The sequence below is a fragment of the Rhinatrema bivittatum genome, chromosome 6 (genome assembly GCF_901001135.1).
Source record: "Rhinatrema bivittatum chromosome 6, aRhiBiv1.1, whole genome shotgun sequence".
NCBI lineage: Eukaryota > Metazoa > Chordata > Amphibia > Gymnophiona > Rhinatrematidae > Rhinatrema > Rhinatrema bivittatum.
The window spans coordinates 344,437,807-344,461,231 of record NC_042620.1 but is presented as its reverse complement, the minus strand read 5'-3'; the positions used below and the strand labels follow the sequence as shown (position 1 = coordinate 344,461,231).

General features: G+C 41.8%; 1 protein-coding gene across 4 annotated transcripts in view; it reads right to left on the bottom strand.

Moving 5' to 3' along the window:
- Window positions 1–414: 414 nt before the first annotated feature.
- Window positions 415–23,425, bottom strand: part of MCF2 (MCF.2 cell line derived transforming sequence) — a 169,690-nt gene continuing 146,679 nt past the window's right edge. For 2 of the 4 annotated variants that reach the window (XM_029607776.1, XM_029607774.1), the window contains 5 exons: window positions 19,293–19,399; window positions 17,977–18,089; window positions 9,993–10,105; window positions 6,073–6,173; window positions 415–3,162 (listed from right to left, as the gene is read on the bottom strand). In XM_029607776.1, the coding sequence (XP_029463636.1) occupies window positions 3,122–3,162; window positions 6,073–6,173; window positions 9,993–10,105; window positions 17,977–18,089; window positions 19,293–19,399 (475 nt within the window). In that variant the 3' untranslated portion in view covers window positions 415–3,121. Of the gene's footprint in view, window positions 3,163–6,072; window positions 6,174–8,213; window positions 8,297–9,992; window positions 10,106–17,976; window positions 18,090–19,292; window positions 19,400–23,425 lie in introns of those variants that run through there. The other 2 variants (XM_029607775.1, XM_029607773.1) reach the window with 2 other exon arrangements.

Below are 23,425 nucleotides of genomic sequence, written 5' to 3'. Positions count from 1 at the left end.
TCCCCATAATTCTTTAGGAGACAGTCAGAAGGGATGGGTTGTTTAACGTGATATGTTGCACAGCATTCTGGGATGCAGCATGCATTCAACTGGAAATCCTTCTCCCTAGTACAGCAATGACTTCTGGGCTATACAGACCAATGAGTACTGTGTTAACCAGGTTGCAGGTCATCATGGTAATGTTGCGTGCTGTCTTAATAATCCAAATACAGTAGAGCGCCTTTTATCTGGCCATATTGGGATCAGACTTTTTCCAGGTAAAGGGAGGGGTTCTTTTTGGATAACAGAACACAGGCAAAAGCCCATGAATGTTTTCATATCAGAAAACTTTAATATAAGGTGCCCTTCTGTAATTATTTTAGCACCAAAGTATTTTTTTACATAGAACAAAGTCAAGACACATGAGACACGGCGTAAAATACACTTGCATGAATTGTTTTATTTAACAATCATTTTCAGTCTTAAATATAGAATTCATACTTTTTTACAAGTATGTTTATAGTACAACCAATTTTAATTGGCCAACTGTAAAACAAAAATGTCTCCTCTAGTACTGTACAATACCAATTAAATACATGACCTGGCCAGTAAATTCTGAACAGTTTTAATTGGGAAGAAAGCAGTCAATATGACATTCACTGTGCAACGTTTCAAATGTGAAAAACAACCCTGCAGAATTTCTTTACCAGAAATTAAATGATAAAGTCCCACAATTAATGCTGTTGAAGAAGAAGGGAATGCTTGGATATTGTTCACTACTGTGGTTAGCCCTCTCCTCCCACCACCCCTTCTTTGATTGGCTTTTTTTTTTTTCTTAGATTGAGAGGGGCGATAAATTACCTGTACTGCAAAAAAAAAAAAAAAATCTGCCTTTCATTTGCCATGGAATGTGCTATGTCACATGGTAAAAGACACCACCATCCAATTCTTTATTCACAAGTTGTGCCCAAATCTTACAGCTCAGGCACAAAGACAACTATTTATTTATTTTATTTATAACTAGCAAAAGATATCTCCAAGGGGAAAAAAATGATTGTAGCAATGCGTACCAGCATATATGACTGATAAGGAATCAAATAAATGCTCAGTTAGAAACAATCAGCGTGGCCAAAACTATGCCCAAAAATGTATGGATGAAATTCATAGGGAAACTAAGCAGCACAAGATACTGCTTAGTTATGGTACTTGGCAAAACCAGTTGTTTATAATGAAAGGGTGCTGGTAGACCTTATCTTCAATCATATTGACTAATTGACTATTATTTTGTTTGGTTTATTGGTACCTGTATTTTTTATGCTTTCCTGGATGTCCATATTTTTTTTGTGTTGCTGGGTATTTGTGCATTTTTTGGGTTCAGCCTCGCTATCTTTTTATAATAGTAAGGTGTGTGTGTATCCCTGCGTGTGTCTGTATGTGTGTTCAATGTGATTCAAAGCAGACATAGATGCATTTGTCATGAATTGAGATGTATCAAGATTGAACTCCACTTGCTGAATGATAAGCACATTTCCAGTAGGTGTTTAAGGGTGCTAAAGAGCAGATGATAAAATGATGCAAAATTTGCTATAAATTTCAAGAGACTTGTAGTCTGTACTAACCTATTCATCTTTAGAAAAAAATTGAATTATGGAAAACTAAACCACATTGAATGTTATGTAACAAACTCAGAACTCTTAATGTACAAAATCACGGAGTCCAAAGGTGGCTCTTTAACCCATCATATAAAAATGTGGGGTCTGATGGATGAGCATAAATAGAATATGCACATGCATGCCACTATTCCTGATTCTAGAAGCAAATTTCAGTTATTTTACATCATCACCTATTTAAAAAGTGAAGCTACACATGTAATATAAAAAGGATGGATAGGGCAGGGAAATCGAAATAAATAAAGACATCTGAAGAAGAATATATATTATGTGCCAATATTTCATAGAGGCCATCTCAAAGATACAGTGAAGTCTTCAACATCTTCTTACCAGAATGTCTGTAGTGCAATGTGACCAATGAAATTCTAGCTATGGCACATGTTATAAAATTGCAATGCAATACATGTAAACTTCAGTTCCAACTTCAGACTATACAAATTTTAGCCTAGGTATGCCAGCAAGGCCCAGGTCACTCCTGATGTCCTCGAAGTATGAAAGTAAGTGCAAAAGAAGATAATATAGCCCCTACGTCTTATTGCAACATGTTACAATACCTCCTCCAGAAGAAGCCTGTATTGCACAATATCTTCACGTCATGTGAAATGATTCCCAGTCCCCAAATCAGTTAAATACACAATAAATCAGACTGATCAACATTTTTACTAAGAATCAAATGATGATTCTCTCTGATCAGGCAAGCCCGCATTTAACAAGAACACCAAATGGTATGTATACATATAGAGGATAATTTTCAGACTGACATATACACAGGTACTCTATACCTGTAGACTTTCAAGCCAATTTCAGGGAAATCTCCAAGTGAGTTTTCCCTTTGAATATTGTCTATGGCTGCTATAGGCTTTGCAGATGCTTTTTCTGTGGGCTGGTAAACAACACACGTAGATTGGAAAATGCAATCTAGTTGTGTCACTTGCCAACCCTGCTCTCTCCCTACCCAGTGTGGCTAATGATACCTGCACTGTGGAAGCCCACGCATACGGTTAGCCAGGCAGAGGAGAGAAGTTTTCAGCCAGACCCATTTAATCAGGTAAATGGCTTAGAAAATTGCCCTCCAAGTGCTTTACAATCAGAAATATCCACTACAATGCAGATGACAAATGAAACTGTCAGAAAATGTATCTTGCCCGTTGCGTTCATTTGAAAGTTCCATGCGTTGCGTTGTGTCTCGATGAAGCATCAATGGGCTTTGTGGAAAAAAACAGCAGGCAACATAAAACAGTATTGCACTTCTCATCGCAAAAATGACAGAGTGAAGAATGGCTTTGTCTCCAATGGTGCCAAACCTGTGGTAATACAGTGCTGCTCAGTGCAGAGGAGGCTGGATGGCTCCAAGAACACAATGAACAAAGACGCCATCTATCTCGCTCATTCTCATCAGGGCCACCAGCTTCTGAGTCCAAGTCTCCTCTCCAGAAAGTGCTTAAAAGAAGTCTCTAGGCAGCCAAACCTAGTCAAGGGGAACTCAGCTTTCTTGAGTTACAGAAGGCAGCATCTACAAAATCAGTGAAGAATGCCATTAATATTAGGCCTTCCTCTAAGATCACTTATTTTTTTCTGCCAATAACCACCTAAGACCACCAAAATGATGAACTTCAGAAATTAGGTGCCTGACTCTCCTAACACAATAACATTTTGTTCATAGCTAGAAAACTGCAGTAATACATGACTCTTAAAATAGCATTGTTAGGATTCATACAATGAAACTATGACAAGGAACTCCTATATGAAAGGGTAGAATACAAGGAAGAGCATGCGCTTTTTACTACACATTCTTTTAATGCTCTTCAACACATTTGAAAAGCACTTATGTACTGGTTCAGTCTATCCATGTGTCAGGAGGCACATTAACGTTTTATAAAGAGGGTCAGTCAGGTTCAAACCACACATGAAGGCCCAACTTCAGACTTGGAATTCACCCTATTGACATTCACCAAGACCTGACCTCTGATCAGCAACTGTTGCAAAACTTCACCAGAAGCACATTATCGATGCCTTTCCTTCCTTGTGTTGTATTAAATTCAACAGTGTAAAGCTGAAAAGCAGTGCATGCAGGATTTTAGGAGCTTGCTTTAAATACTGTGAGCCGATTCAAATCATTCCCATGGCATGGTAGGCCTGAGAGAGAGGTCTGAATCATAACCACACGAATGGAACTATTTTCAGCGGTATAACTAATGAAAGGTATAAAATCTCCAGGAAAAAATAAGGATTGCAGCAATGCACACCAAAACATTTGACTGATAAAAGGAATAAAATAAACATTTAAGTTAAAAATGGTCAGCATAGCAAAGTATGGATGAGACCCAAGGGAAACTAAGAAGCACAAGATAATGCTTTGTCAAGTTATATATATATGAAAGGGTACTGGTAGACTTTATTTCAGGCATATGGGCTCACAATGCATATTATTTTGTTTGTTTTACTGGTATCTGTATTTATTTTTTTTTTATCTATTCCTAGACTTCCATATTTTTTTGTGTTGCTGGGTATTTTTGCATTTTTTAGGAATTCAGACTCGCTCTGTAATTTCAGAGTTGGAACATTCCACATGATAATGCAAATTTTAAAAAGTCTAGCTCCACTGCAAAGCTCCACGCATGACGAGGAGAAGAATGAGCTGAACTGCAAGGCAAGGTTCCCAGAAGCATGTTTAGATCAAAGGCGGTAAACAGCACATTCACATCACTTTTCCCACAAGTACGTGTACTATTTTTCCCCTCTCTGCCATTCGCACAAAAGAGCGTAAAGCCAAATTTTCAAAGGCCTATACACGTAAGAACTGGGGTTTATGCGCGTGGCTGGGCCTTGCGTGCATAGCATGCATTTTATAACGGGCCTGTCCACGCGCGTAAACCCCAGTACGCACCCAAGTGCCAGGCCCTGAAATAGGGGTGGGATGGAGGCCGGCCGGGACAGCAGCTATTAGTCGCTGTTCCGAGGAAGTGCGTGCCGGCAGCCGGCCAGCACACATAACTTGTTTCTGCTGCAGAGGAGCAGTAAGTAATTAAATAAAACATTTAGGGAAAGGTAGGTTAGGTTTAGGGGGTGGGGAGGAGATGGGAAGAGGGAGGAAGTGTAGGTATGGAGGTAGGAAAGTTCTCTCCCAGTCCGCTCTTTAATGTGTGGGCAGCACGTGCAGGGATCAAATTTTCATTAAATACGTGCGGTGATGCAATCGGGCCTTCCCCAGTTCCCTCCCAGTCCGCTCCTTAATTGGAGCGGACTGGGAGGGAACTGGGGAAGGCCCGATTGCATCACCGCACGTATTTAACGAGTTTATTTGCTTGGGAACAGTCAGAGTTGATTTGGGGATTTCTTGGGAACACTCCCAGCCAATCCAAGCCTCGTCTCAGCCACCTTTTAATGATGGACATCTCTTATTCTGCTCTGACTTTGTCAGAGTGACGCAGGGAAGGGATACAGCAAGTACCATCAGAAAGAGAGCAATGGCACTGCAAGGCTTTTTTTTTTTTTTTTTTTAAATATATAATTAAACCAGCATTAAAAACGAACAAACTCGTCAGCTTTTCTCTCATTTCATTCCTCAGCAGAAATAGCCTGAGCCAGCAGTCTGCTGTTTGAAATGATTAATTCTCCTTCTCATTGCAGTATCTGTCTCCTATTAGCAGACAATTCTTTTTGAGGTCAGTTCAAACAATCGCAGTTGATTAGGATGCCAGAAAATACTAACAACTGCCATTCAACAGGTTAATTCAGCTGCTTCTATATCCCTTCCCTGTGCGGGACACATGCTACCCACGCTGAACATAAATCCCGTCATAATGATTGCTACATTTCCTGTGTCCCATTCTGTATCACACAATTCTTGAAAATCTTCTCCGATGCCTGAACTCTTTCTCAGTATTGCAAATATGTTTATCTCTGAGCATGGATTTCTGGAAAGCTGTGGAACGGCTTCTTAACAGAAGCTGATGACAGGAATAAAACAATGCTTATATATTTATTTGAAAGTTCTTCTGAACCACCTTTCCAAGCCCAAACGATCACACGAGGCTGTGTGCAATAATGTTGCTGGAAGCAGAGCGACAGCTAACAAACAGAAGGTTTCTGCAGGGCTGGAAGGAAATTTTAGGCCTTGTTATACAGAACTATTCCTGTGGAGGCATGCAGTCTGTAAAACAAGCCTCAACTACACACAAAAAAAAAAAAATCCCAGAAAGTGCAGTCAAGAAGTTGCACCTGTGTAAGGAAAGAATTTAAGAGTCTATCCACGAAGGCGCAGCAACCGGTAGCGAGGTAAATTATTGAAGGGGGTCACCTCAGAAGCAATGGGAAACACAGTAAATAATGCATACTGCTGTGCACCGCGGCCTGGCAAATAGACCCCCTCAGATGCTTCTAATGCACCTGCACAAACGGAAAGCCCAAAACGCTAACGTACCTGCAACTTTGGCATTCCGGAACCTACAGTCACCGATCAGCGCATGCAAGTTGCTGCCAGGAATCCAGCCTTCTTTCTTCCGGTTCAAATTTTTCACCAGCCTTAAAATCATTTGACAGGTAATTCCATTAGTGGCAAAGATCGGCGAATTTATGATACATCCACATATTTTGATCATTGTACAAAAACCGGGTCTCAAATCTAACATGGTTATTTCCTAAAACAAATCCCTGAGGGCCCCAATGTAAAAAGGAGCACAGTAAAAGTGAGCACTGAATTTCAGCACACAAAAGCGTGTGCACTCAGCCTTTTGCAGAGGCTAAGCGTGCATTTTAACCTGGGTGGCAAAAGATTCGTGATTTACGGTATGTGCACAAAAAGTCTTGTATGCACACAAAGCATGTTCTGTAGTCATAAGCTTTATGCACATATAAAATGTTTTCCACACATAAAATGATTTATATGCACAAAATATGTTTTCTGCACGGAAAGCATTTCTGTGCATACAAGACTTTTTGCGCGCATATATCATGAAATTGAGAGACTCCTTTTTCCCATCTGAGTTAAAATGTGCGCTCAGCCTGCTTTGAGTGCACAAAGTCAGCTTTCTGCACGCAAAATCCTGGCCTCAGTTCCCCACACGTGAACTCCAGCTTCAGCCCATAGACTAACATTAGCAGTTAGTTTTCCAGCACTATGAAAATATGAGTTAAACCAGTGCACTTCTCTGCAATTGGGGATGGGGTGAGGGGTGGGTAATAGCTAATGCCATCATTAGCATAGGATTTGCATGAGTGGGTGCTAAGCTCACGCACACTGGTGCACGCACATTTTTTTGTATGCAAAACCCCTTGCTGCATCTACTGTAAAATTTGTGCACAAAAAATGTGAGCACCTGTGGGTTAAATTGTGCGCTCTCCTGAGCACACCTTATTACATCAGTCCCTGAAATGCTTACATCCCTGAATTTGAAAAAGGTCATTTTTTTTTTTTGCTCTTTTCTGCTGACTGTAACAAGCAGCTGCTATTGCAGTGTTTTTCAGTTTCAGTCCTCATGGGCCACGAACTTGTTTCAGGATATTTTCAGTTTTTATTTAATTTTTCCTGGAAAGTTATCAGTGTTTATTACAATGAACAAAAACTGAGAAAAATCAGTGGAAAGCAATGAGTCATCTTTTCCACTGATTTTTTTCTCCCTTTTCTGTTCGTTATAATAAGCATTGATAAATTCCCAGGAAAAATAAAATAAAAACTGAAAATGAAGGTGCCTATCAATATACAGCAGAAACCTTTATGCTTTGAAAACCACATCCATATTAAAAGGGATTTGTCTGGCTAAGTGAAACCCAGAGTTTGAATTTCCTGACCTACCGATTAGATACGTTTAAGCCGTATAAGTCATTACCCTGCTGAAACCTGCACAGATAGTAAAGAAGCAGTGCAGAATGTTCTGGGGCTTAAACTTAGCCAGGCAGCATTAATATTCAGGGCTGAGACTGTCCTGAATGGGAATTGGGCAGCTGTCAATGAAGCCGACCAATCCTACACAGAGCTGAGTTAATATTAAGCACCACCACTGGTGTATTGTACCTGCACTTAGATATTAACATCACAGGAGGAAATGAGATCTCGTCCTGCTCCTCCTTCTGGGTTGCTGCCATAAATTTTGGGGCTTTAGGGTTGGGGATGGGTGGGGACAATTTTTGTAAGACGACAAAAGGGGAAAAAGGGAAAAGGGCAGTGCTCGGTGCCACATTTTTTAAAACTTGCGGGTTGGTGGGGATGGGGTGGAGGAGGTTGGGTCACTACAACCTCGGTATTTATTTAACCAAACTCGCAAGGGAGGTAGAGGGATCGGTCACTACTGGTCCAACCCTTCTCTTTAACTTGAGGGGTTGGGGAGGGGATTAGGCCACAACTGCCCACAACTTTTGAATTAATATTTTGGAGACTGGGAGGGATTGGGCTGCTGCTGGACTCCAAGGGTATTTCCCCCAAAATATTCAGGAATATTCAGGAAGTCAAAGCTATCCAGATCACTTTATCCAGGTAATTTTTACTAAGTATGTTAAGAGACTTGCCCCACTGAGTTTCCCTGGTAAAGTCATCTGGGTAACTTTGCCCAGATAACGTGACACTCACCGGCCTACTGAATATGGATCTCGACGTTTCCTAGATCTGTGCCATCAATAATCATTCAAATTCAACCAAAATCTACTGAATTCTTGATTAGCACGAGTGGAAGATGTTGAGGAGGAAAAAACAAATAAAAGGAGAATGTAATCTATCCCTATGAATGCTTCATTTTCTTTTTTTAAACCTCTAGCACTCTCAGAGAATAGCCCTGCTTCTTCTACAAAGGGTTCATAAATCACTGGCATCATGGCTGAGTGGAATGGATTCTCAAGGTAGATCTCCTCCACAATACACTGAGAGGCCACTGCAATAAAGTGCCTGTAAAAATCGTGCTGCCAAACTGGGAGCCTGCTTTTTTCTTTTTTTTTTTAACATTCACCTCTCTTGGACATCTGATGCAAAATGTAAATGGGCTGCCATACTATAACGGATGCACTAGGGATAAATTGTGTGTCCCTAGCACATCCTTGGCCTCAGGCACCCAGGAGACGCGGCTGTGTGTGGGTTATCAAAATGGCCATTCAATTTATGAGCGTCCGTTTTATCCCGCGGCAGCGAATTTACCGGCACAATATACACAGCCTGGAATTTTTATTTTTTCCGTCAAGCCTTTTTATTTTTTTCTGTGGTTCCTCCTACTTGTATCATGATGATACTAGGTAGAAGGAACCACAGAAAAGCAGTATTTTTTGTTTTTAAATAGACCCCTTTATGCCTACTCTGAGGCAGGTGTAAAATTTTACCGGTAAAAAAGTGCGCCTTGGGTGATTTCTTTGCATCGAGTGGTAATATTTATTTATTTATTTTATTTATTTAAACTCTTTTCTATACCGTCGTTAAGCTAGAAGCCGTCACAATGGTTAACAATAAGGCACTTAAAAATGAAGCTTTATTTTAACATCTAGACAGGTGCCTGTAAGGGACGGTACAAAGTTTCATAATAGCTATAAGATGCTAGGTGAGGTTGTGTGTTTAGGTTTATCAGGTCGGTTCCAAATTATTAATAATCTACATATTATCTGTTACTGCTTAAAAGTAAAAAGTAAAAAACACTCGTAATGAGTAGGGGTGTTGTGTCAGGGCACAGACTCATCGCTTTCTACTCTCCCTTCTCTTTGTGGTATGCTTGTTTAAATAGCCATGTTTGTAGGCTCTTTTTGAACAGTTTGATGTCTTTTTGCAGTCTGATTTCTGATGGCATGGTATTCCATAATGTAGGCCCTGCTAATGATAGCTCTATCCCTTACTTGAGTTAGTCTTGCAGATAGTAGCCTCAACTACGTGGCATTTACATGTGATGAGCACCATTAGCTAGGCCTTTCTTTGGACACAAGTTTTGGAGGCGCTGATCCCTTAGTGCATCAGAGGTTATGGACGCATATCCAAAATGCGTGTCCAACCTCTTGTTAACCTGTGCGCTAGGTTCGGTGCACTTTATTGCATTGTCCTGAGAAAGAGCAGATGAAGATGTGATACGCAGTGAAAAGACTTTCTGCACAACAGGCTCTCCTGGAACACGAGAAAAGGACTTTTCCAACCAAGTGACATGAGGTGAGAATTAATCTGAACGCAGTGGGTTTGGAAAATGTGATGACTTTTTGTGGATGTGGAAAAAAAAAACCCAACAACCCCATTAATAATTTTTTTTTAATTAACATATTGGTAGCAAAAATCCATACTAACAAAACGCATTATATGGTTACATATGCCATGCAACCCACAAAAAGACTATGGAAAAGAAAAGAAGGATGTGCAGAGTCAGAAAAGAAACATCAGAAACCTACCATTGTCCTTCTCCATTCTCATGCAAAACTTGAATCACATCTCCATTTCTCACAAGCAAATCATCAGAATCTCTCTTTTTACAGTCAGCTGAGGCTTTGTATTTACCTGGTGACTAGAAGAATAAAATTACAGTCAAGTATTTCAACTGAATATGCCTTATTGAGTTCCCTCACAAACCCTCAACTACCCCATCCTTCCAGTCAGTCATCACCCCCTCCTGCCTCTAGGCCTGTCACTTTTTCTTCCTTTTCTGAAATTAAAGAGCAGGAAACTCACTTCTTTTCAGCTCATCTAAGCTAATTATTTGCCCATCTGATTCCATTTACACAACTCCTCAGTGCAGTCATTCCTTTCATTTGCTGCATCCTCAATCTGTCACTTTCTATGGCAAACTTCCCTGCTGATTTCAACATCTCTCCTAAAAAAACACTTCATTAGACCCTTCCTGCCCTGCCAACTATCCTCCCATATTTCTTCTCCCCTTTTTTGTCCAAACCAGCGCTTCTCAACCGATGTGTCACGACACACCAGTGTGTCACGTGCTCCCGGTCTCTCCCGCTGCTCTTCCTTTCCTGCTGCCGTTGCCGCTGGGCTATCAGCACATTCAAGCCCAGTGGGAATGGCAGCGGTGCTAGAAGCAGCTGTGGCACCTGCAGCTGGCCTTTTCTTCTTCCCGTGCCTGCCCCCCCCCCCCCCAGTGACCTGGACAGTGCGGTGCGCGGGAAGGAGAAAGAGCCGTGCCGCGTGGACAGGTAGCAGCGGCGGCAGCAGCATCAGCCTCCGTGCAATCGAAGCAGCATGAGCCTCCCGCGGCCGATGGGATTCTTCTTTCTTGGCCTGCGGGGGGCTGGGGAAGGAGGCTGATGCAGCTACCATTTCTGCTTGGGGGGGGGGGGGAGAGGAAGTGAGTGAGAGAAAGAGAGAGAAGCAGCCATTAGCCTGTGTGTGATTGAGAGCATGTGTGTGATTGAGAGAAACTGGTCAGAGAGCTGATGTGTGTGTGTATATGTGAGAGACAATGAAAGTGACTGCTCAGGGAGATGACTGATGTGTATGTGAGAATGTGAGACATTGGTCAGGGAGGTGACTAATGTGTGTGTGTGTGTGTGTGTGTGTGTGTGTGTGTGTGTGTGTGTGTGTGTATGAGAGAGAAAAAGCATGAAAGTGAGAAATCTGGGTATGTGAGAAAGTATGAGAGTAAGAAGCCTGGTGTTGTGGGGGGGTGTGAGAAAGAAAGCATGGGAGTGAGAAGCTTGATTATGTGAGAGAGAGCATGGGAGTGGGAAGCCTGTGTGTGTGTGTGCATGCATGAGAGAGAGACTGGTTGGTAAAGTGACAGTATGTGTGAGAGAAAGAGACTGGTGTGTGTGAATGTGAGAGCAAGAATGTGATTCAGGGAATGAGAAGCCTGTGCACATGGAGAGCGAGCATGGAAATGAGAGAGAGACTGGTGTGTGTGTGTGTGTGTGTGTGTAACAGAGAGAAAGTAATTATGGGAATGAGAAGCCTGTGCGTGAGAAACCTGGGTGTGTGTGTGTCAGACACAGCATAGGAGTGAGAAGCCTGTATATCTGAAAGAGAACATGGGAGTGGGAAGCCTGTGTGTGTGTGTGTGTGTGTGTATGCATGAGAGAGATCAGGTGACTGGTGTGTGTGTGTGTGTGTGTGTGAGAGAAAGAAAGTGATTATGGAAATGAGAAGCCCGTGCATGTGAACATGGGAGTGAGAAACCTGGGTGTGTGGGAGACACAGCATGGGAGTGAGAAGCCTGTATATCTAAAAGAGACATGGGAGTGGGAAGCCTGTGTGTATGTGTGTGTGCAAGAGAGAGATCAGGTGACTGGTGTGTGTATGCATGAGAGAGATCAGGTGACTGGTGTGTGTGTGTGTGAGAGAGAAAGAAAGTGATTATGGGAATGAGAAGCCTGTGCATGTGGAGAGAACAAGCATGGGAGTGAGAGACTGGTGAGTGTGCATGTGTGTGTGTGTGTGCGTGCGTGTGTATGTGTGTGCGACAGAGAAAGTGATTATGAGAGTGAGAAGCCCTTATATGTAAGTAGAACATGGGAGTGGGAAGCCTGTGTTTGTGTATGGCATGAGAGAAACTGTTCAGGAAGGTGACTGGTGTGTGTATCAAAGACTGGGAGATGATTGGTGTGTGAGAGACAGGAACTGGTCATGGGGGCATGACTGGTATGGTGTGTGTGTGTGAGAGACATGGGCCCTAAGGAAGAGGAACATGAGTATAGAGCTTAGCCACTACTGCTGCTTCTGATGTGTGCTATGGCCTGCATGGAAGAGGAGTAGGAGAGCTGCTGGAGGGGGTAAGTAAAGGTGGCTTTTTAAGTTTATTTTTCTTGATTGACTGCCATTTTAATTATTTAATATTATGTGATGTGTCTGCTTTTTTTGAAATATTTTATTGGTGTTTGGAGAATTTTTAATAGTTTTTATGAGTTTTTAATTGTTGGATGTTATTCTGTTCATAGCTGTTTTGTAACATGTATTATGCTTATTAGTATAGTTTTACAATTATTTCTGTGTGGGGATCTATAGCTGCTTGCTAGTTCTGTTTTCCTAATAAGAGGTGTATTGGTTTTTAGGACCTGATTTAATATTTGTAGTGTTGCCTTTTCATAGATAGGGTTGCTGCTGTTTGAGTGTATTCCATAATACAGGTGTAACTGTGTGCAGATTAGTTTATGTGCATTACTACAGATCCTGGGAGTATGTTAGGTCGGTTCTGTGTCTGTTACCGAGATGAGATATTTTACTAGCATATAAGCGTTTGTATCGGTCTTATTTGTTGTGTTTTCTCAAGAGGACATGCATTGGTGGTAAACTGCTGTCTTTTCATAAGTAGGGCTATTGAGCCTGGAAGTAGAAGGAGTTTGAGTTGCAGTTACTGAGATGACACCAGAACCAGAACATCTTTTTTGTAGGGTGAGTTGTATGGGGAATGTCATAATTCTGCTTTTCATCCATTATTGTGGGTCAGGAGGGTTCCCGTGGATGCAAACTGAACTTTTACATCTAGATCATGGGTCAGTGTGTCATGCATGTGAGAACCATCTATCAGGTGTGCCCCGACAGAAAAAAGGTTGAGAACCACTGGTCCAAACTATGGGTCATCTATTTCTGCTGTCCTGACTACTTTACATCTCAAGATTTCCGCACCACCTACTATGCAACCCATGAATTTGCATAGGATGGCAATTCTAGGGAGCAGAATCCCTCAGCTGAATCGGAGATGTGCAGCCCAGTTTATCATGGCCACACCTACTGAACTCCCTCTCCTCTCCCCCACCCCATGTAGATGGATGCTGCCACTACTGAGTTCTCCCACCTTCCTCCCCAGTCTAACACTGCCCCCTCTCCTCTCAGCCCAAAACTGACATTTTTCTTCTGCGTGATCTAACATTACTGTTCCCAATTTCCTGTATCCCCCGCAGCCACTGCTGAGCTTCCTTTTCCTGCCATTGCTCACTCTCCTCCATACCCCCACCCACCCACAGACCTCCAATAGGAAAAGCAGTGCTTAACAAAGCATCTGATTTCTGTAGGGAGCAGGGTCAGTTTCATAACATGAGCCAAAATATTCGGGCCTCTTGTAGAAATGAAGCCGACACGCTGGATCAATTGCTACTGCTCCTCCTGTTTACTGGTGAGGAAGATCAGGAATGTAGGCCTTCTGCAATAGGGATGGAAGGGGGAGGTCAGAGTAGATAGGAAGGATGGCGAGAGGGAGAGAGAGCACAGTGAGAGCTTTGTGTGGAGGAGAGAGAGGAAACACCATGAAAGCTTGTAGAGGGAGAAGGAGGAAGAAAGAGTATACAAGCTTTAGAGAAAGGGGATGAAGAGGGAGTATGGTGAGAGTTTTTCAGAGTTGGGGGGGGGGGGGTCATAGGGGAAAGCTTTTTGGAGCTTAGGAGAGGGAAGACCAAACTTGGGATGGAGAGACAGAGCAAGAGAGAGGATAGGACAGAGGACCCAAAATGGAGGGAACAGTGCACGAAAAAGGAGGTACAGGGGATCAGAGACTGAGGAAGATGGGTGGGGGCCAGGGCAAAGGAGAGAGAAAGAGGGCCCTGTCATATGAGAGTCTCTTTCAAAGTGTGATAAAGAGGATAAAGTCAAAGATCAAGCAGAGTCTGTGGTATTGCAGTAGGCAGGAAAAATGGGCAGTCGAGCTGGCTCTTACAAAATTTATCTGCTGTTAGATTCCCTTTTTTCAATATTTTTATATGACTTCTGTTAAAAAGTTTAAACAAATTTAGTAAAGCTTGAAGGAGTTTAAAGCACCTTTGCGCCCTAATTTATCCCTCTTTGCCTTTGAAAGTGATGGTAGAGGGGGGGCAAGGGACAGTGGCATACCAAGGGGGGGCCAATGCCCCTGGCACAGAGCCATAGGGGGCACTACTGGTCGATACAGAGAGGCCCATGCAGCCTCTGGTGGACCCCATCCCACCAGTGGCTGAAAGACGGAGAGAGGCTGTGTGGCCATCTGTGGATCTCATACCACTGGCGGTTAAGCAGAGAAGTGTGCCCTTCCCATCTTCTGTGCAGGCCTCACAATGCACGAGATCAGCATGGAGGAAGTGCTACCCTTGTAAGTTTTCATAGCGTGGGGCCTGCACAGAGGAGCAGCAGAACGGGATTCAGTGCCATTCGGCTCTTTCCCCAATAGCTATGTGGATGCAGAGCAGTGAGAGAGGCTCTGAGACTATTGGCAAAAGAAAGAGAGGCCTGCCTTCAGTGTATGCATGGGAGTGCGTGTGCGCACGTGTGTGTGTGTGTGTGTGTGTGTGTGTGTGTGTGTGTGTGTGTGAGAGAGAGAGAGAGAGAGAATGAATGGGAGTTTGCCTGGGTGTGTGTGTGTGTGTACATGAGGGAGCCGGTGAGAGTGAATACATGTGTGTATGTGAACATGAGAACATAAGAAATGCCATACTGGGTCAGACCAAGGGGCCATCAAGCCCAGTATCCTGTTTCCAACAGTGGCCAATCCAGGCCATAAGAACCTGGCAAGTACCCAAACATTAGATAGATCTCAAGCTACTATTGCTTATTAGTTACTGTAATAGCAGTTTATGGATTTATCCTCTAGGAACTTATCCAAACCTTTTTTAAATCCAGTTACACTAACTGCTGTATGTGAGGGAGCGAGTGAGTGCATATATGTGTGTGTGTAAGGGAGCCAATGAGAGTGACAGCGTGTGTGTGTGTATATGAGGGGATCTTGGGGGAGTAAGAGTTTGTGTGTGTGTGACGGGGGGGGGGGGTGAGAGAGAGCCTGTGTATGAGAGAGTGTGTGTGTGTCTGACAGAGGTTGTCGGTGTGAATGAGACAGTGTATGTCTGAGAGAAAATGGACATGCAAGTGTGTGTGAGAGAGAGATGCTAAAGTTTGTGTGCCCCCTCCAGCTCCCTAATCCTTAAAAATCTCAGCTTAACAGGAAATTAAGATTTCCCAGGTGTAAGCAGCAGGGGCTTTTATTTTTTTTTATCCTCATTAGTTTTAATTATTGGGTATTATTTGATATGTGTGCTGTTCTGAAATATTTTATTGGTGCTTGTAAAAAAAATGTATATGATTTTTTATTAATGGATATTATTCTATTCATCAGTAGTTTTGAAATATTTCTTCTTTTATTAGCATGATTTCACTATTATAATTGATAGGGGTAGGAATTTCTTTGTAATGAAATGGGAAATACCGACCATATTGCTATTTTGTTGCATTTCATGGGGCAAAAAAAATGAAAGAAAAAAAATCCAAAATGTTGTGTTTTTTCTTCCTTGTTTTTGCTCAAAAAGATCACTGTATATAATAATAATAATAATAATAATAATAATAATAAAACGCATCCACAACCCACCCCAACCCTTCCCCTTGATTTATTGATTCAAACTCTACCACCCTAGCCTACCCTCCCGAGCATACCCTTGGACTCAACAAACTGTCCCTTGTGATCTAGCGGGAGCCCGAAGCACCCCCCAACTCCCTTTGCCACCACCATGTGACAGGGGTTACCAGTGCCATTGGGCAGCCCCTGTCACATGGAGGGGCCAAGAGCGGTCAGCAGCATTTTGACTAATGGCAGCCGCCAGCCTGGGAGTGGGAGGGCGCTCCCGGGCCTCCGCTAGACCACTAGGGACAGTTTGTTGAGTCGGTGGGGGGGGGGGGGGGGCTCAGGAGGGTAGGCTAGGGTGGTAAGGGTTGAATCGTTTAATCAAGGGGAAGGGTTGGGGCAGGTTGTGGAAGTGTTTTCATTTTTAAATGAAATATGAAAAAATAAAATGATCCAGGGATGGACCCAAAATGGCCCACCCCTGGAACAATCCACAAAACAGAACAAAATAATAGATGCTTTATGTTTCTTGATTTTATGGTTTGTTTTATGAGGAATGGTCATTCTGTTTTTCCATTGTTACACTATGGACAGTGGCTTCTTGGGATTCCATTGCAGTTTTTGCCTGCATATTGCTGGTTCTAATTTGTGATCCTTTATTCTGTATTTGGTGAGGGTCTGTCTTTCCTCTGTGCGTGTGACCAAGATGAGAGATTCTGCTAGAGTGTAGTGCCTGTGTAGGGATCTATAGCAAGCGGGCTTGTTTTATTTCACCAGTAGGTGGTGTATTGGTATTCTGGGACCCAGTGTAATATTTACCTGTGCTTTTTCACAGGTAGGGTCTTGTTCTTTGAGTCTTTGGTGATTCCTCATGTTATGTTATGTTAGGTGGCTATATAGATTTTAAGTATCTTTTGTGTGGAGTTTTGTGTTAGCTCACTATGGGTCCGATGCATTAAATGAGCACGGAAATACGGGCACTCTGTGTTCAGCGCCAGCTTTCCTAACATGTGCCCAGCCACCTTTCCTGGGTGCGCGATTAAATATTTAAATGAGGGGTCATGCTGCCAAGGAGGCACTAGGGATAAATGTGCGCCCCTAGTGCCTCCTCAGCCTCAGGTGCATAGGAGAGGTCGGCATCAGTTTTACAAGCGTCCGTTTTCCTAACCTGTGCACAGCCACGGGTTAGGAAAGTGGACGCTCGTTATTTGAGCGTCCGATTCCCTAACCTGACCACCGGCATTTTTTTTTTACATTCTTTTTTAACCTTTTGTTTCCTCTGACTTAATAGTGCCATGATATATCATAATATCATGGCAAAATACAGCTTTTCTGTACATTATTTTGGGCTGCTCAGAAATTAACGCCTGCTCTGGGCAGGCGTTAATTTTTGAGCGTAAAAATGTGCGGGTCGAGTGCACATTTTTTTTTAGATCTGGGGAGAATAACAGCCTCATCAACATGCATTTGCATATGATGAGCGCTATTAGTTTCGCAGGGGGTTGGACGTGAATTTTGGACACACTAATCCCCTTATAGCATAAGGTGTTGTGGATGCGCGACCAGAACGCGAGTTCAAGCAGGGGTTAAACAGTGCACTCAGCTGATGAGCTGTAAGGCAAGCATCCAAGCTTCATTGTTGGGGGAATTTTTGTGGATGCACAGTGTGTTACACCGAACTGGAGGTACAGGATTTATATTGACAGGATTTACTAGAAGGGTGAAACTAGCCAGCTTTTTAAAAATTATGCAGAAGACCCTTGGGACTTTCTTATTGAGACTTTTTTTTATAGCCAATTTTAAAGCAGGAGGCCATGCTATGAAGGTGGGTGTGATATGAGAAAATGTCATTTTGGCTCCCCCCCAAAAACATACTTCTGTCTAGAGATGCCGTAGATTTTCTGTGACTTTAAACGTTAGTACAAGAAGGATTGGGGGGAGGGGCACAGAGAGGCACACAGATGCATTGGCCCTCGAGTGCTGGACACCCTCAGTACACCACTGCCATGGGAGCACAGAACTGGGATTTCTTTTCTAGCATTATTTTTAAACTACATACCGATTGTCTGCTAACTATACAGGCTCATAGATAGATAGATAAATGGATAGATTGGTTGATTTATGTCACTAACCAACTGAATTCCATCTTCTTCTTCAGTATCTGAACAATTACACAGGTAACGAGTACCACACCAGTCCTCAAGACCTTCACAGATTTCCACAGATTGTGACATTCCTGGCCAACCTGCATTGAAATATTGTAGAAAAAGTGAAGTAGCACTTCAGATGCATCTTTCACCCAAAGGAAAAAAAAAAAAAGACATCTCTCTCTCTATATATATATGACGGGTTTGTGTCAGTCAGTCAGTCATACTGTCTGTGAAGCCCCTGTCTCTCATACTCCCACAGGGACAAGCAGGCATAGGCACACACACATAGGTACACATAAGCTTGCACAAGCATGTGAAGTTTGCACAAACACGCATGCAAGCATACACAAGCTTGTGCAAGTGTATACAAGCACACAAAGCTTGCACAAGGATGCATGCAAGCATGCACAAGCTTGCACCAGCACCCAGAAGCATGTGGATGTACATGAATGCAGAAATTCATACAAGCTCATGCAAGGATGAAGAAGCATACACAAGCTCACAAAAGCATGAACTCGCTCCCACATGTCCACACACTGACTCACACATGCACACAAGCACACACACAAACAGGCACACACACATAGGCAGGCACAAGCAAACACACAGGCACAAGCAGACTCATGCACACACACATAGACACAGGCCACTACCCAGGTTCACACACAGGCACATACTGTATACACACAGGCTCCCCCCAAACACAGACATATAGGTATAGGCACCCACACAAACACAAGCAGAGACATCCACACACATCCACAACCACAGGGCCACACAGGCACACACACACGTACACATACAACGGTGGGCACTTTTCGCTAGTAAATTCTAAAAAATTCCATAAGCAATTATGGACATGACAATGATGCAGTAATCAAATATTAAATATATGGTAGCAATTCAATAATCCTGCAAAAGTATTGTGTTTTGCCACTTAAAGATCAATTTTGTCATTATGGCAAACTTGAAGGAGATCAGTAATCCAGTTCCTGAGAGTAAATGGGCAAGGTGCCTTTGTGTTAGGGACCTCTGTAGACCTTTAAGTGATATTAAAATGCTGACAGACTTGCTCAGAGGTATAGGTAAAGGAAGAGAGAAATTCTCGTAGGGAAACTGTATCAACAAATGATCATGGATTGAGCTGGAGATTGCTGATTCCATCAAAAATGTGGCACAAAGAAAGTGAAATATCTTCTGTACCCAGGGATGACATGAAGAGATCAGAGAAACAGAAACCAACAATACTATATTTGCCATGATGTCCAGAGAGAAAGGTGTTGTGAATCAGTACATACCTCGGTTTGGCTTATTCTGTGGTGATGGGATTATACCATCCAACATCACAGGACTGGTGCGTCCAGAATCATTTTCTTCTGAGCTTACCGAAGTTCTTTCTTGTTTTCTGAAATACAAAGTGAATTTATTTCTAAAATCTTGGTCCTTTATAGATGCAACATTTCCTTAATGTTCTTAACTACAAACAGGGCCGGATTTAAAATGTTGGTGTGTATAAGCAGTAGCGCCCCTGTGATGTTGTGCCGGCACACTGCACCTAGGGCAAGTGGAAGCAGGTTCCTCCTTGGCCTCAATAGTCGGTGCCTTCAAAATTTGGCACCTTAGGCCGTTGCCTTCGCCTAAACCTAGGCCTGACTGCAAACATGGAAAAGTGGAAGCCATCTTTGATTCTGAGTACTGAAGACACTAACGAGGTTTCAAGTCACTGCACACAATCTTGTAACTAGTTATATGAAGAGAAAGCAACCTTAGTTTTGTTGAAATGATGTATTTGATACCAATACTACCTGAAGAAGAATTTTGCACACCATACCATTTATGAAGGGGAAGGTGGCTGCACCTAAGCATCATCATAACACCATGCATCCAAAAACGTGTAGTGCAAATGCGAAACTTTGCTTGGCTTCCTCATTTATTTTTATTTATTTATTTAAGGATTTTTATATACCGCGGCTCGTTAGCAAACATCACCTCGGTTTACAATGAACATTAAATTAGCAACAAGCTTTACAATCCAACAGATATAAGTAATGATATATAGCTGATAACATAGAACTTACAATAATTGAAATAAATCAAACTAGAAATTAGCTAGGGGTATAAGACTGGCAGATCAACTCATTCTTGGACTGTCTGGGGTAAGGAGTGCTCCTTATCCAGTGATCACAGCTCTGGTTGGTAATGATGATAATGATGAAGAGAAATGGACGATGAATTGACAAGAACTGACCTAATGGTGTAACTCAGTGGCAAATCAAGCATTCATAGTTTGTTCACTTGGTCAAAAGGCAGCATTTAAGCCATTGATGGGAAGTGATGTATACAATATAAGCAAGGCTAATGGCAAATGAATGAGGCAAGATAAAGCAGGGCCTTTGAGGCGAAAGGGAAGAAAAAATTTCCAACAAAGCAGAAAACTATATAGAAAGAAAACTAGCAGGTTATGTGGACAGAGGCCTGAATGATGCATACATATTTTGATTTTCTTTCTAAAATTATATAATTTTAGATATTTTGGCACTGACTCCCCGGTACATAAAACCATCTAATCTCATAATTACTTCAAATGGTTTGGCCTATGTGCTTGAAAAAATATGGGATCCAAATGGACCCCTATTGATGATCTATCTGAATAGATTTCCCATAAGGGGTTAACTTGCATAATACCCATATTCCAAACAAATTTATGATTCTGGTTTCAGAGATGACTCAGCATGTTTTACTATAAGCCCAGTTTTGTGATGCTGTGGTTAGAAGCAAAGTGCCTTTTTGCAGGAAACCTTGCTTTTCTGCTTCTAATCAACAACTAATTTAATCTGGACCCTCTGTCTTCTGAAATGTTCATTATTACCTCTACTTGAGTATCTGAATACTTTGGAAGATATCAACAATAGCCTCATGATGATATTCCTGATTCCATGAAATCAACTCATCACATCTTTGACCTCTCATAAAAAAGTGACATGCATTCTCTCCTCTTGTATAAGTATTTATATTTATTTATAAGCCTTGAATATTCCATCTTTTCCTAAAAGTAGGCTCTCGTGCTAAACTTTCAAAAGGGAAACTTTGATAAAATGAGAAAAATTGTTAGAAAAAAACTGAAAGGAGCAGCTACAAAAGTAAAAAATGTCCAAGAGGCGTGGTCATTGTTAAAAATACCATTCTAGAAGCACAGTCCAGATGTATACCACACATTAAGAAAGGTGGAAAGAAGGCAAAACGATTACCAGCATGGTTAAAAGGGGAGGTGAAAGAAGCTATTTTAGCCAAAAGATCTTCATTCAAAAATTGGAAGAAGGATCCAACAGAAGAAAATAGGATAAAGCATAAACATTGGCAAGTTAAATGTAAGACATTAATAAGACAGGCTAAGAGAGAATTTGAAAAGAAGTTGGCTGTAGAGGCAAAAACTCACAGTAAAAACTTTTTTAAATATATCCAAAGCAGAAAGCCTGTGAGGGAGTCAGTTGGACCATTAGATGATCGAGGGGTTAAAGGGGCACTTAGAGAAGATAAGGCTATCGCAGAAAGATTAAATGATTTCTTTGCTTCGGTTTACTGAAGTGGATGTTGGGGAGGTACCCGTAATGGAGAAGCTTTTCATGGATAAGGATTCAGATGGACTGAATCAAATCACGGTGAACCTAGAAGATTTATTTATTTATTTATTGTTTTTGATATACCGAGTTTCATGACAGGCATCACATCAACCCGGTTTACAATTAACAGAGTGTGTAAAGCATAACATAACTTAAAACAATGTTCTCAGTAAGAACCTTGAACTTTAAATACAGTGAATAAATACAGTGTATCAAATAAAGGATGTGAGAAAAAGATGTGGTAGGCCTGATTGACAAACTGAGCAGTAAATCACCTAGACCGGATGGTATACACCCCAGAGTTCTGAAGGAACTAAAAAATGAAATTTCAGACCTATTAGTAAAAATTTGTAACTTATCATTAAAATCATCCATTGTACCTGAAGACTGGAGGATAGCAAATGTAACCCCAATATTTAAAAAGGGCTCCAGGGGCGATCCGGGAAACTACAGACCGGTTAGCCTGACTTCAGTGCCAGGAAAAATAGTGGAAAGTGTTCTAAACATCAAAATCGCAGAACATATAGAAAGACATGGTTTAATGGAACAAAGTCAGCATGGCTTTACCCAAAGCAAGTCTTGCCTCACAAATCTGCTTCACTTTTTTGAAGGAGTTAATAAACATGTGGATAAAAGGTGAACCGGTAGATATAGTATACTTGGATTTTCAGAAGGCGTTTGACAAAGTTCCTCATGAGTGGCTTCTAGGAAAAGTAAAAAGTCATGAGATAGGTGGCAATGTCCTTTTGTGGATTGCAAACTGGCTAAAAGACAGGAAACAGAGAGTAGGATTAAATGGACAAGTTTCTCAGTGGAAGGGAGTGGACAGTGGAGTGCCTCAGGGATCTGTATTGGGACCCTTACTTTTCAATATATTTATAAATGATCTGGAAAGAAATACGACGAGTGAGATAATCAAATTTGCAGATGACACAAAATTGTTCAGAATAGTTAAATCACAAGCAGATTGTGATAAATTGCAGGAAGACCTTGTGAAACTGGAAAATTGGGCATCCAAATGGCAGATGAAATTTAATGTGGATAAGTGCAAGGTGATGCATATAGGGAAAAATAACCCATGCTATAATTACACAATGTTGGGTTCCATATTCGGTGCTACAACCCAAGAAAGAGATCTAGGTATAGTGGATAACACATTGAAATTGTCGGTTCAGTGTGCTGCGGCAGTCAAAAAAGCAAACAGAATGTTGGGAATTATTAGAAAGGGAATGGTAAATAAAACTGAAAATGTCATAATGCTTCTGTATCGCTCCATGGTGAGACCGCACCTTGAATACTGTGTACAATTCTGGTCACCACATCTCAAAAAAGATATAATTGCGATGGAGAAGGTACAGAGAAGGGCTACCAAAATGATAAGGGGAATGGAACAACTCCCCTATGAGGAAAGACTAAAGCGGTTATGACTTTTCAGCTTGGAGAAGAGATGACTGAGGGGGGATATGATAGAGATGTTTAAAATCATGAGAGGTCTAGAACGAGTAGATGTGAATCGGTTATTTACTCTTTCGGATAGTAGAAAGACTAGGGGGCACTCCATGAAGTTAGCATGCGGCACATTTAAAACTAATCGGAGAAAGTTCTTTTTTACTCAACGCACAATAAAGCTTTGGAATTTGTTGCCAGAGGATGTGGTTAGTGCAGTTAGTATAGCTGTGTTTAAAAAAGGACTGGATAAGTTCTTGGAGGAGAAGTCCATTACCTGCTATTAATTAAGTTGACTTAGAACATAGCCACTGCCATTAGCAATGGTAACATGGAATAGACTTAGGGGCGGATTTTCAGACTCC